This window comes from Zeus faber, assembly GCF_960531495.2.
Source record: "Zeus faber genome assembly, chromosome: 15".
NCBI classification, from domain to species: Eukaryota; Metazoa; Chordata; class Actinopteri; order Zeiformes; family Zeidae; genus Zeus; species Zeus faber.
The window spans coordinates 3402310-3416820 of NC_137194.1; the positions used below are offsets into that span (position 1 = coordinate 3402310).

The 14511-nt window shown below is 43.4% G+C and overlaps 1 protein-coding gene across 1 annotated transcript in view; it reads left to right on the forward strand.

Moving 5' to 3' along the window:
* Positions 1-14511, forward strand: part of plxna3 (plexin A3) — a gene marked incomplete at its 3' end in the record, with an annotated part of 66524 nt that overhangs the window by 19254 nt on the left and 32759 nt on the right. The window contains exons 6-9 of the mRNA XM_080014782.1: positions 6630-6770; positions 9652-9752; positions 13693-13816; positions 13920-14076. Coding sequence (XP_079870908.1) covers positions 6630-6770; positions 9652-9752; positions 13693-13816; positions 13920-14076 — 523 coding nt within the window. The remainder of the gene's footprint in view (positions 1-6629; positions 6771-9651; positions 9753-13692; positions 13817-13919; positions 14077-14511) is intronic.

A 14511-nucleotide genomic window follows, 5' to 3' on the forward strand; every position in this document is an offset into this window, starting at 1 on the left:
GTGCTGGTGGTGTGCTCTGCTCCTCCCACAGGTCGCACACAGGAAAGAGTTATTGCAGCAGTGGTTGATGATTAAAGAATGAATAAAGAGTTTCATTGCAGGTGGAGAAGTTGAACTCCACCTGCAACTAACTCTGTCCTGGATGCAATGGAACAAATACTCTGTGTTGTACGTCCTGCACGCTGACAGCACAGGGTGGTAAAAATAAATAAATAAATGAATGAATGAATGAATAATAAAAGTAATAATAATATTAATATAATAACAGTATATATATAGAAATAATAACAGTATATATTGTAATAATATATAACAGTATATATATAATAATGATATATAACGGTATATAACGGTATATAACAACGTGTATAATAGTAATAATAATAATATATAACAGTATATATATATTAATGATATATAACAGTATATATACAATAAAATATATAATAGTATATATATAATAATATATAACAGTATATATATATATATTAATGATATATAACAGTATATATATAATAAAATATATAATAGTATATATATAATAATATGTAACAGTATATACATATTAATGATATATAACAGTATATATATAATAATAATAATATATAACAGTGTATATATATAATAATGATATATAACAGTATATATATAATAACAATAATATATAATAGTATATATAATAATGAAATATAACAGTATATATATAATCATAATAATAATATATAATAGTATATATATAATAATGCTATATAACAGTATAAATAATAATATATAACAGTATATATATATATATAATTATATATAACAGTATATATATAATAATACATAATAGTATATATATAATAATGATATATAACAGTATATATATATATATATAATTATATATAACAGTATATATATAATAATACATAATAGTATATATATAATAATGATATATAACAGTATATATATATATATATATATATATATATATATATATATATATATATATATATATAATTATATATATAATACATAATAGTATATATATAATAATGATATATAATTACATTACATTTACATTACATTTCACTGCATATATGTATGGAAGTATGTATATGTATGTGACAAAAAATCTTGAATCTTGAATCTTAACAGCATATATATAATAATAATAATATAAAACAGTATATATATAATTATAATTAACCCTCACTGGTTTAATGTTGTGGCTGATCACTGGAGGTTCACACAGCGTTTGTTTTAAATATGAAATATTATTGTTATGACGTTAATATATTAAAACTGGTGAATTGATCAAATCAAATGAATGAAATGATGTGATTCATGTAAAACAATAATAACAAGAACTCAAGCTGCTGATTGTGATTATGTTCAAACGTTATTGCATGAATACATAACTTAGTTACCACGGCAACATTAGTGATATATCGTTCTCGTCCATCAGAATATTTTTTATATTTATTTATTATATTTACAAGACATAACTGGTTAAACGGGTTAAACTGGTTAAAACGGTTAAACTGGTTAAAATGGAGATGGCTGCACTGGGTGGACAGCCCTCAGTGGTAGGTGGTTGATTAAACTGGTAGACTGGACTAGTTAGTATTGGACTGGTTAGTATTGGACTGGTTAGTGTTGGACTTGTTAGTGTTAGACTGGTTAGTGTTGGACTGGTGTGTCCCCCAGAGGTCTAAAAGAGCAGCTGGTTGGTAAGCTGAGCAACACGGAGAGAGAGTTAAGTTACAACCACTACTGTGTGTGTGTGTGTGTGTGTGTGTGTGTGTGTGTGTGTGTGTGTGTGTGTGTGTGTGTGGCAGGTGGGAAATATTAAACTTACCACCAAGAGACAGACATACAGGCAGACAGACAGTAAGATAGAGAGACAGAAAGGCGGACAGACAGACAGACAGACAGACAGGGAGACCATAAATTAAACCAATTAGATTTCTATGTTTATAATGCTGACCTGTGCAGCCACAAGTCAATATCTGTCACATAAACACACACACACACACAGATACACACATAAACACATACACACACACACACACACACACACAGATACACACATAAACACATACGCACACATACAACACACACGACACACACACACATACAGATACACACATAAACACACACAGCGGAGGTATTGCATTACAGTGGAATTTCAGGCAGCTGGTGGCAAGGCTGTGTGTGTGTGTGTGTGTGTGTGTGTGTGTGTGTGTGTGTGTGTGTGTGTGTGTGTGTGTGTGTGTGTGTGTGTGTGTGTGTGTGTGTGTGTGTGTGTGTGTGTGTGTGTGTGTGTGTGTGATACTAACACACTCTCACCATGACACTCATTCCATCATTAGAAATTATTATTCCGCTGATGCTGTGTGAAGCCTGGTTGACACACGCTGCAGCCGTCGTGTCACTTAGTGACGTCATTGCACCACAGATGACGTCATAGCGGCGCCTGCGACGGCGGCGTGCGGTGATTCTCCGCGGGGGCGGCCCCTCCCACTTCTTGGGAACGCCGGGCCCTGCACTTCGGGTAATTCGAGGTGGACGCGTTTGTGCGAAGGGGCGCGCAGGTACAATGTGTGGCGTCCACACCATGCCGTGACCACAACAGCAAACTGACGGTGCCGAACCCGTCTTACTCCACCGCCTCAGGACGTGTCTGTCCCTCTGGTGGTTGGTGCACAACGCCGCAGGCTTGGCCTCATATCCCATTATATTGAATATCGCCCCATTTTCCCCGATGTGCGATATTCTCACGGCATCGAAAACCTCGTCCGTCCCCCTCGTCGCAGAGCGACAGGCGGGGCTCCTTCACCTGCGCGCACAGACAGGATGTACAGTATGTGGACGTAACCACGGCGAGGGAGTGGACGGAGGATTTGGGCGTGGTGGCGTGGCTGGTGGAGTGGCAGCTCCGACAGCAGCGACGATGGGCGAGGGGCGTGTCAGCGAGGGGGGCGTGTCCTCACGGAAGGAAGGGGGACACTTTCTCTGTCACTCCCTCAGCAACGAGGATGCTCCAGCGTAAAACCTCCAGCGCTCCTTGCCCTCCAGGAGAACATCACCACACCATCTGCAGGGCAACGCACAACTACTGTCTGTCTGTCTGTCTGTCTAACAACCTGTCTGTCTCTGTCTAACAACCTGTCTGTCTCTGTCCAACAACCTGTCTGTCTGTCTGTCTGTCTAATAACCTGTCTGTCTGTCTGTCTCTCATCCTGTCTGTCTGTCTGTCTGTCTAACAACCTGTCTGTCTCACAACCTGTCTGTCTGTCTCACAACCTGTCGGTCCGCCCGTCTGTCTGACAACCTATCTGTTTGTCTGTCTAACAGCTTGTCTGTCTGCCTCACCACCTGTCTCTTAGTCTAACAACCTATCTGTCTGTCTGTCCAACAACCTGTCTGTCTCTCTGCCTTACAACCTGTCTGTCTGTCATGTCTGCAACACACTGAACTGCTGCATGACACTGTCTGCAGTGTAAGTAACACACCCACACACAATTACACACACGCACGCGCACACACACACACACTCACACCCACACACACACACACACACACACACACACACACACACACACACACTCACACCCACACACACACACACACACACACACACACACACACACACAGGGCCAGACAATAGAGCAGGGATCAGACAGATTGTTGTTCTGGAGGTCAAGGGTCAGTGGCTGAAAACAGTGGCCAGGAAGTGTGTAAGTGTGTGTGTGTGTGTGTGTGTGTGTGTGTGTGTGTGTGTGTGTGTGTGTGTGTGTGTGTGTGTGTGTGTGTGTGTGTGTGTGTGTGTGTGTGTGAGTGTGTGTGTTAAGGGGGTTAGAGAGAGTATCACGGAGAAAGCCTCGGGCGAGCGGGGCAGTCCAAAGGAAACCTGTGTGTGTGTGTGTGTGTGAACACAACATGTGTTGGGTTCGATTCCCTCAGGCAGGAAGTGGAGAGGTCAGAGCTGTTAAAGGCTTTTCTTCCTTCTTCTTTTCTTCTGTCGCTTTGTTCCTTCTTCTCTTCTCCTCAGGACGGTGATCAGTTCATCATCTGTCTGTCTCTCTGTCTGTCTCTCTGTCTGTGTCTCTGTCTGTGTGTGTGAGCAAAACAAGAACATTTTTATTCTTATTGTTTGATTTCCTCCTGTTGCGTGTCTTGAGTGTTGTGTGTAAAAGGTACAGATCATGATTATTATCATATGTTTATTATTATCATTCTCCTTGGCAATTTTTGGGCTACAAAGTGTCTGGAACAGGACAACCACTGCAGCTACGGACACGGTTGAGGTGTCGTTAGAACCGGGACGTCTCAGACATCTTGTTGTTGAAGTTTGATCCAAATCAAAACTTTGACCGGAAATTTGACCGGAAGCAGCAGAACGTTGGTGCGTCACCCACACGTCAAGGTTGTAGAACCTGCGGTCGGGTGGTGCAGACAGATGAGTTTGTGGAGTAAGACGCTTTGTGACATCATCATCCAGTTCATCATAAATGTGCAGGTTGTGGCTACCAACGTCCATTCACATGGTGCTGGGTGGTGTAACCTCCATCACTCTGTAGTGGTTACAGTGTGTGTGTGTGTGTGTGTGTGTGTGTGTGTGTGTGTGTGTGTGTGTGTGTGTGTGTGTGTGTGTGTGTGTGTGTGTGTGTGTCTGTGGTGGTGGTTACACACAGACAATGGGATATTTTCTTCTTCAGGGTAAAACTATCTGAAGCAGTAGAACAGCAGGAGGTAGGAACACGGTTCACGTGTCATTTGAACTGGAACGTCACAAACATCTCGTGGTTTAAGTTTCATCCAAATCGTTCCTCATACGGAGCAGAAATGAGTGAAAAAATGACCAAATTTGACCAAAGTCACCCCGGTGGTCATGAGTCACCAACGTGCAAAACTCTGTGCAATAGGAATGAACGAAGGAGGAAGGAAGAGTAAGGAGGAAGCAGGGGGAGGGAGGAGGAGGGAGGAAGGAGGAGGAGGAGGAGGAGGAAGGTGGAAGCAGGTGGAGGACGGAGGAGGGAGAAGGAGGAGGGAGTAAGGAGGAGGAGGGGGATGAGGAGGAGGAGGAGGAAGGAGAAGGAGGGAGATGAGGAGGAGGAGGGAGGTGGAGGAGGAAGGAGGTGGAAGGAAGGAGGAGGAGGAAGGAGGAGAGGAAGGTAGAGGTGGAAGGAGAAGGAGGGGGATGAGGAGGAGGAAGGTGGAGGAGGGAGGAAGAAGCAGGAGGGAGGAAGGAGGAGGAAGGTGGAGTCCCTCACTCCAAACGTCCCTCATGTCATCACAGAGCGCAGATTGGGAGACCTTGAAAACTGTAATACATACCAACACAACCAAACTGTACCCTGTGTATTACTGCAGCTGTATTTATTATTATTATTATTATTATTATTACAACATAGCAAAGATATACAGTCTAAAAAAAGACTTATGGACTGTATAGAGAATATTCTAAATGTGTACGATGCACAAGTATTGAATGGGTGTGAATATGAATATGATATGAATATGATATGAATATAATTTTGAATATGAATATGATGTTCATATTGTTTGGACATTCCTGTACATTGCAAACAATAATGATTAAATAATATGATGATTCAATAGAGTGAAAACTGTTATTTGATGATGAGCCCAGTCGAGTGGAGACAGACAGACAGGCAGACAGACAGACAGACAGACAGGCAGACAGACCTCCTCTCCTGCTCCTATCTCCAGGAAGTGATGCATCATGTTCCATCGCTTTATTTCAGGTTTTGTTTTTTTCATCTGAACTGAAATCGACTGAAATTATTTTGTTTTGATTCTCCATCATTTCATCATCCCCTCCCTCTCTCTCTCTCTCTTTCTCTCCCTCTTTTATTCTCTCTCATTCTTTCCTCCTCTCCCTCCCACTCCTAGCTCTGTTTTTCTGGGTCAGAGAGAGAAAGAAGAGGGGGTTCAGGGATTTGGATTTAGGAGGGAGGGAAGGAGGGAAGAAGGGAGGGAGGGAGAATTGGGGTTTGTCTCTGTATCTCAGATGATTATTCATATTTCTATTACATTTTATTACACTTTATTACATTTTGTTACATTTTATTACATTTTATTTTATATCATTTTATTACATTTTATTTCATTTCATTTTATTTCATTTTATTACATTTTATTTCATTTTATTACATTTTATTTCATTTTATTTCCGTTTATTCTCTGACTGAAGATGGAAACATTCAGTTTATGAACCTTCACATCAGCTTCATGGCTCCATTTGCCAGTTTCCTAGTTGCCCAGTTTCCTAGTTGCCCAGTTGCCCTGGGCAAACAGATTTGGGCTTCTGTAAGAAAAAGTGAAAGCATTGAAATATGGATCATGATTATAACTCTGATCATCTCCTCAGGTTGAAACAGGTGACAACAGGTTCAAACAGGTGACAACCTGCTTCTTCCAATCAAGTGTCACTCACAGAACGTGGCCCCGCCTCCACAATGGCGCACTCCATATTTGGACTTCCTTCTTCCAGCCGTCGTTCTGCGTCGTGGGTGTGGTGGCGTGGTGGTTGGTGTCGCTCTGGCCTCCCGCCAGCAGGGGGCGGAGCTCTGAGCGTCTGGCCGACAGGAAGCCTCACGTGTCCACTTCCTGTCTTGCAGATCCGCGTGGACGGGGTCCCACCCTCTTCCCAGAATGCCTTGCTGTATGAGACGGTGTCGGTGGTGGAGGGTCAGCCCATCCTGAGGGACATGGTGTTCAGCCCCGACCAGAGATACATCTACCTGCTGAGCAACACACAGGTACCTGTCTGTCTGACTGTCTGACAATCTGTCTACCTGTCTGTCTGTCTGTAGACCTGTCGTTCTGTCTCTCTGACCGTCTCTCTGTCTGTCTATAGACCTTTCTCTGCAGCTGTACCAGTACAAATGAACAAAATACTGCAATGTAGCTGCAACGTTGGCCTAGTTTAACCACACACACACACACACACCCACACTCTCTCTCTCTCTCTCTCGTTAAATAACTGAGTCGTTCTGTGTTTGAGTTCAGTTTTCACTGCATCTGCAAAACAACACACAAAGAGACAAGTTCAGTGTGTGTGTGTGTGTGTGTGTGTGTGTGTGTGTGTGTGTGTGTGTGTGTGTGTGTGTGTGTGTGTGTGTGTGTGTGTGTGTGTGTGTGTGTGTGTGTTCCTTTCTAAATTATGTTATTGTTCCATTGAGAGTGGAGTTCCTGTGCAGTTAACAGCACACACACACACACACACACACACACACATACACTCACACACACTCTGAGCACACAGTCACACACACACAGCTGCAGTTTGAATTGGATGATTTCTTATTGATCAATTGAACCTTCCTGCATTCTGATTGGATGGCGGCCATGTTGGATGGAGCTGCCTGGATGGAGCTTAATGGAATGAGGGGTAGAATGTGATCAGGGATAGATAGCAGTGGAGAGATGGAGCGATACAGAGATATAGTGGTGGAAGGAGAGAGTGGTAGAAAGGTGGAGTGATGAATGGGAGAATCATTCATCACTCCACCTCAGAGAGTAATAAAGCCTTAGCGATGGAGGAATAGAACGATAGAACAAGGGGGTGATGGAGGGGCACAGAGTTCAGGGTGAACAGGGGGAAGGAAAGAATTAAAGGAGGTAGGAGGGAGAGAGGACGCGGGGTTAATGTGAGGACACTGGACCCCCTGTGAGGGAGGAGGGGAACAACATTCTGAATTGAACAAGGAATTTACTCATGAATGGGGTGTGTGTGTGTGTGTGTGTGTGTGTGTGTGTGTGTGTGTGTGTGTGTGTGTGTGTGTGTGTGTGTGTGTGTGTGTGTGTGTGTGTGTGTGTGTGTGTGTGTGTGCAGCAGACAGCGATGTAGCTGTAACTACATTTCCCAGAGTTCCCTGCACACAGAAACACAGGTTCCTCTTCCTGTTTTTCTTTCCTTCTTCTCTTCCTCTGGATCTTCCTCCGTCTGGTCACTGCAGTGCAACACTGCGGCGGTGACGGACGCTGCCACCAACGCTGGAAACTGCAGATATATTCATGCGTCCGATCCGTTTTGGAAATCTTGGAAAAGTCCTCACTCGGACTCTTCTTCAGTTAAACCCTTCGTCATTTAAACTGTTCTTCAGTTAAACGCTTCTTCAGTTAAACTCTTCTTCAGTTAAACTCTTCTTCAGTTAAACTCTTAGTCAGTTAAACTGTTCTTTAGTTAAACTCTTTTTCAGTTAAACTGTTCTTTAGTTAAACTCTTTTTCAGTTAAACTGTTCTTCAGTTAAACTCTTCTTCAGTTAAACTTCTTCAGTAAAACTGTTCTTCAGTTAAACTCTTCTTCAGTTAAACTCTTCTTCAGTTAAACTCTTCTTCAGTTAAACTCTTCGACAGTTAAACTGTTCTTCGGTTTAACTCTTCATCAGTTAAACTCTTCATCAGTTAAACTCTTCGCCAATTAAACTGTTCTTCAGTTAAACTGTTCTTCAGTTAAACTCTTCTTCAGTTAAACTTTTCTTCAGTTAAACTGTTCTTCAGTTAAACTGTTCTTCAGTTAAACTGTTCTTCAGTTAAACTGTTCGCCAGTTAAACTCTTCGCCAGTTAAACTGTTCTTCAGTTAAACTGTTCTTCAGTTAAACTGTTCTTCAGTTAAACTGTTCTTCAGTTAAACTCTTCGTCAGTTAAACTCTTCGTCAGTTAAACTCTTCTTCAGTTAAACTTCTTCAGTTAAACTCTTCTTCAGTTAAACTTCTTCAGTTAAACTCTTCTTCAGTTAAACTGTTCTTCAGTTAAACTCTTCTTCAGTTAAACTCTTCTTCAGTTAAACTCTTCGACAGTTAAACTCTTCTTCAGTTAAACTCTTCATCAGTTAAACTCTTCATCAGTTAAACTCTTCGCCAATTAAACTGTTCTTCAGTTAAACTATTTCTTCAGTTAAACTCTTCTTCAGTTAAACTTTTCTTCAGTTAAACTGTTCTTCAGTTAAACTATTCTTCAGTTAAACTGTTCTTCAGTTAAACTGTTCTTCAGTTAAACTCTTCGTCAGTTAAACTCTTCTTCAGTTAAACTCTTCTTCAGTTAAACTTCTTCAGTTAAACTCTTCTTCAGTTAAACTCTTCTTCAGTTAAACTCTTCTTCAGTTAAACTCTTCTTCAGTGAAACTCTTCATCAGTTAAACTCTTTGTCAGTTAAACTGTTCTTCAGTTAAACTGTTCTTCAGTTAAACTTCTTCAGTTAAACTGTTCTTCGGTTAAACTGTTCTTCAGTTAAACTCTTCTTCAGTTAAACTCTTCTTCAGTTAAACTCTTCGACAGTTAAACTCTTCTTCAGTTAAACTGTTCTTCAGTTAAACTCTTCGACAGTTAAACTCTTCGCCAGTTAAACTCTTCGCCAGTTAAACTGTTCTTCAGTTAAACTCTTCTTCAGTTAAACTTTTCTTCAGTTAAACTCTTCGTCAGTTAAACTCTTCGTCAGTTAAACTCTTCTTCAGTTAAACTCTTCTTCAGTTAACCACTTCCACAGGTAAACTCCTCCTCGGCTGATGGCACCCTGTGCTGTTTCCTAGGTAACCAGGCTGATAGCACCCTTTGCTGTTTCCTAGGTAACCAGGCTGAAAACACTCTGTGCTGTTTCCTAGGTAACCAGGCTGATAACACTCTGTGCTGTTTCCTAGGTAACCAGGCTGCCAGTGGAGAGCTGTCACCAGTACAGTGACTGTAGGAGCTGCCTGGGATCAGGAGACCCTCACTGTGGCTGGTGTGTCCTCTACAGCAAGTAAGGAACTTTGTATTTTATACATAATATAATTGTATATATATTATGTAATGTTTATACAGTACATGCAATATATCATGTTTATATATTCAAGATTTAATATATAATATAATGTTTATATGTTATATATTATATCATGTTTATATATATAATATATAATATAATGTTTTTATATATATAGAGTATTACTATATGTTATCACACCCTTATATTCACAATTTATTCCGAAATATCAGCAAATGTAATAATGAGGTCACATGTACACACACACACACACACACACACACTGTCCATTTGGGAGCAATGATATCATAATTACACTACTTCCGAACTTCCTGATTGAGCAGCTGTGTGTGTGTGTGTGTGTGTGTGTGTGTGTGTGTGTGTGTGTGTGTGTGTGTGTGTGTGTGTGTGTGTGTGTGTGTGTGTGTGTGTGTGTGTGTGTGTGTGTGTGTCCTGAGGAGAGCAGGTGTCAGATGGAAGTGTGTTTGTATTTCCTGTTGAATTTTTGACCTCATGGAGAGAGAGAAACAGACAGAGAGAGACAGGCAGAGGTAGAGAGAGATTTGTTTGTAGAAGTGTTGCCTGGTGTTTGGACGTACACTGACGACATGACGGACCCACCGCCTCCAGCCTCCTGGAGCTTTTTGTATTAGAACAGAAATAAAACCATCAAGTTTATTTTACAGTATCAGCTCCGAGGTTCATCAACCCCCCCCTCCCCCCGGGCTCCTCCCGGTGGCTTCGTTTGCACCTTTTTACAAAGATTCAACGAAAACAAAAAAAACAAAAGAAAAAACACAACGTAGAGAAGTCAGAAGAACATAAGACGTGAAACCATCACAAAGGAAGATACGCCCCCCCCCAAGTCCCACCCACCACGCCCCCCTAACCCCCCCACTGGAAACTCTTGCTGCCTGAGCTGACACCACCCTGTGGTGTCCTCTCCACCTCTCACTCCAAATGACACGTCCAGGGGCTGAGCCGCATGTTTTACAAACAACACGTTCATTTCAGAGCAGCCGGGCCCCCAGGTCCACACCACACTCACCACTTTCCTGAAGTGTGACGGCTCCTGCTCAGGCTCCTCCTCGGGCTCCTCCTCGGACTCCTGCTCGGGCCCCTCCTCAGCCCCCTCCTCGGGCTCCTCCTCAGGCTCCTGCTCGGCCTCCTGCTCGGGCCCCTCCTCGGGGACGGGCGGTGACTTGTCCGGCGGTGACTGAAGTGGACGGTGCTGCGAGTGGTGGGATCTGTGTGAACACATCATTAAGATGCTGTTCTCAATCAGCTGAGCAGCCGAGCAACTGAGCAACTGAGCAACTGAGTAACTGAGCAACTGAGCAACTGGGCCTTCCTCAAAGACAACGACGCCTTACTCTCCCTCGACAGCCCCCCACTCTCCACGGCGGAGCTTGGGAGACGGCAGGCGCCATGGCAACACCACAGCAACCAAAACAACTAAACCATACGTCTGGGAGAGACAGAAAGGTGGACAGACAGACAGACAGACAGGTGGACAGACAGACAGACAGGTGGACAGACACAGTTTTTAAATCTCTGGTTGCCAGATTGTGCATTCACTGGGCAGTCTGGGTTGCCATGAAACCTGAAAATCCCCTTTTATTACCCCCCCCCCCCCCCCCCCCCCCCCCCCCCCCCCCCCACGCTGTGCTTTTCTCAAAGGACTGTTTAGCCCTGAGCTCTGCTGCCAAGTTCACTAACCCCCCCCTCTATCCCCCTCCCTCCCTCTCACACTCTCTCTCTCCCCCTCCCTCTCACTCTCTCTCACACTCTCTCTCTCTCCCCCTCCCTCTCTCTCTCTCACTCACACATCTGAGCCAAATGTGAACAATCACAAAGCACCATGGGAAATGGAAACTCTTTTGTGTCCATGGCAACAGAGTGAAAACCATGAAAATAGGACCAGAGGATGGATGATGGAGGGAGGGATGACGGGATCATGGATGGATGATAGAGATGGCCGATAGAGATGGATTAATGATGGAGATGGATGATAGAGATGGACGATAGAGATGGATTAATGATGGAGATGGATGATAGAGATGGACGATAGAGATGGATTAATGATGGAGATGGATGATAGAGATGGACGATAGAGATGGATTAATGATGGAGATGGATGAGGGAGATGGATGGACGATAGAGATGGATGATCGAGATGGATGGATGATGGAGATGATGATAGAGATGGATGGATGATGGAGATGGATGATAGAGATTTACATTTACATTTACATTTAGTCATTGATCAGACGCTTTTATCCAAAGCGACTTACAATTATTCAAACAGCGACGGACGCAGCCATCAGGAGCAATGAGGGGTTAAGTGTCTTGCTCAAGGACACTACAGCATGCTAGCAGGAGGAGCCTGGGATCCAACCAGCAACCTTCAGATTACTAGACCACCAGCTCTACCTCCTGACCTACCGTCCCCGAGATGGATGATAGAGAAGGATGATAGAGATGGATGGATCTTAGAGATGGACGGATGATAGAGGTGGATGGATCTTAGAGATGGACGGATGATAGAGGTGGATGGATGAGATGGATGGATGATGATAGAGCAGAGATCCATGGATTGATGGAGGGTTGATGTGTATACTGTGTGTGTGTGTGTGTGTGTGTGTGTGTATATGTGGGTGTGTGTGTGTACATGTGTATATGTGTGTGTATATGTGTGTACTGTATGTGTGTGTGTACAGTATGTGTGTATACTGTATGTGTGTGTGTGTACAATACGTGTGTGTATACTGTGTGTGTGTGTGTGTGTGTGTGTGTGTGTATACTGTGTGTGTGTGTGTGTGTGTGTGTGTGTGTGTGTGTGTGTGTGTGTGTGTGTGTGTGTGTGTGTGTGTTGTGTGTGTGTGTGTGTGTGTGTGTGTGTGTGTGTCGGATGAGGGTTTGAAACCCTCCCCAGAGACATCATTAATGTTGCTATAAACGGAGGCTCCTGCAGGTAGAGCTTGTTTTCCTTCGTCTCCATTTTGTCCTTTCTCTTTGCTGCTTTGAGGCACCACTTCCCTCCTTCATCTTCACCTTCACTTGAAACTTTCTATGTGTTTTTTTAATTTGGATTTTGGATCAGATAGGAAATATGTCGTCAGAGCTTGTTAGGAACGGTCAGACAGGAAACAACAAACTACTTTTAATATCAGCGGTGTAATTATATATTAAAATATCAATTATATCATTATACAAATTCCTTTTCAAATAAATTACACAAAACTGGTTTAAGGAAAGGTGAGACTTTGGACGCAGTAATAACATTAATGACACAGTAATAACACAGTAATAACACAGTAATAAGTAATAACATAGTAATGTCATTACTGACACAGATATAACATAATAACAACAATAGTAGTATAATAGTAATAACTATTTCAACATAGGAATAACTTAGTAACAACATTAATAACATAGTAGTAACATTGTAATGTCATGAATAAGGTAGTTATAACTTCAAGCTACTCATTCATGCCCTCTTATTGTTTTCATATTTATTCATCCTGGATCTGTCGATATTCATATTTTGTAGCCGCAGCCCAGTGCAGGAACGTTGACTGTTTTCTACTATTTTACACTTTTCTATTTTCTGTTTTCAGGCTCAGCTTCTGTTTGACTGTCTTTTTGACTGTATGTTTGACTGTCTTTTTGACTGCTTGTTTGACCGTCTGTTTGACTGCTTGTTTGAATGTCTGTTCTGTCATTCTGCTTTCACGGAAATGTTTTAACCCCAGAACGGATGTGATTGGTTCCGGAACAGGAAGCGTTTCCTCTTCCTCCTGTTGTTCCACTGCCCTCTAGCGACGCCATGGCAACAAACCCGCCCGGCCGGCCCCGTAACCGACGGCAGCACAACGGGAAGTAAGAGGCTGTCGGACTGATGTGGTGACGTGTCCGTGCACTTCCTGTCCAGGTGCTCCAGGCAGGAAGCGTGCAGCAGGTGGGAGGAGCCTCAGCACTTCAACACCCGATTGGACCAGTGTGTGGACATCACCGTTACCCCGAGCAACATGTCCGTCACCTCCCCCGCCACACAGGTAGCGCGCACACGCATACCCACGCACACACACACACACACACATTGAGGTTATGAGGACGCTGAGTGTCCCGGTCCTACTGACGGTGGTTCTCTTGACACAGCTCACCGTGCTGGTGCACAACGTGCCCTCGCTCTCGGGGGGCGTGGCCTGCGTGTTCGAGGAGCTGGGCGAGGCCCCGGGGGAGGTGCTGCCCAGCGGACAGGTCCTCTGCACCTCCCCCTCCCTGAGGGACCTGCCCACACACACACACACCCCTGGTAAGACAGACAGACGGGTGGACAGGGAGACGGGTGGGGATTGACGTCCAGACAGAGAGCGACGGACGGACAGGAGACAGGTAGAGAGTGACATCCAGAGAGAGAGAGAGAGACAGACGGACGGATAGAGAGACAGATAGAGAGTGACATCCAGAGAGAGAGACAGACAGGTAGAGAGTGACATCCAGAGAGAAAGACAGACAGGTAGAGAGTGACGTCCAGAGAGAGAGGCAGACGGACAGATAGAGAGACAGGTAGAGAGTGACATCCAGGGAGAGAGACAGACAGGTAGAGAGTGACATTCAGAGAGAGAGGCAGATGGACGGATAGAGAGACAGGTAGACAGTGACATTCAGAGAGAGAGGCAGACAGACAAATAGAGAGACAGGTAGAGAGTGACATTCAGAGAGACAGGCAGACAGACAGATAGAGAAA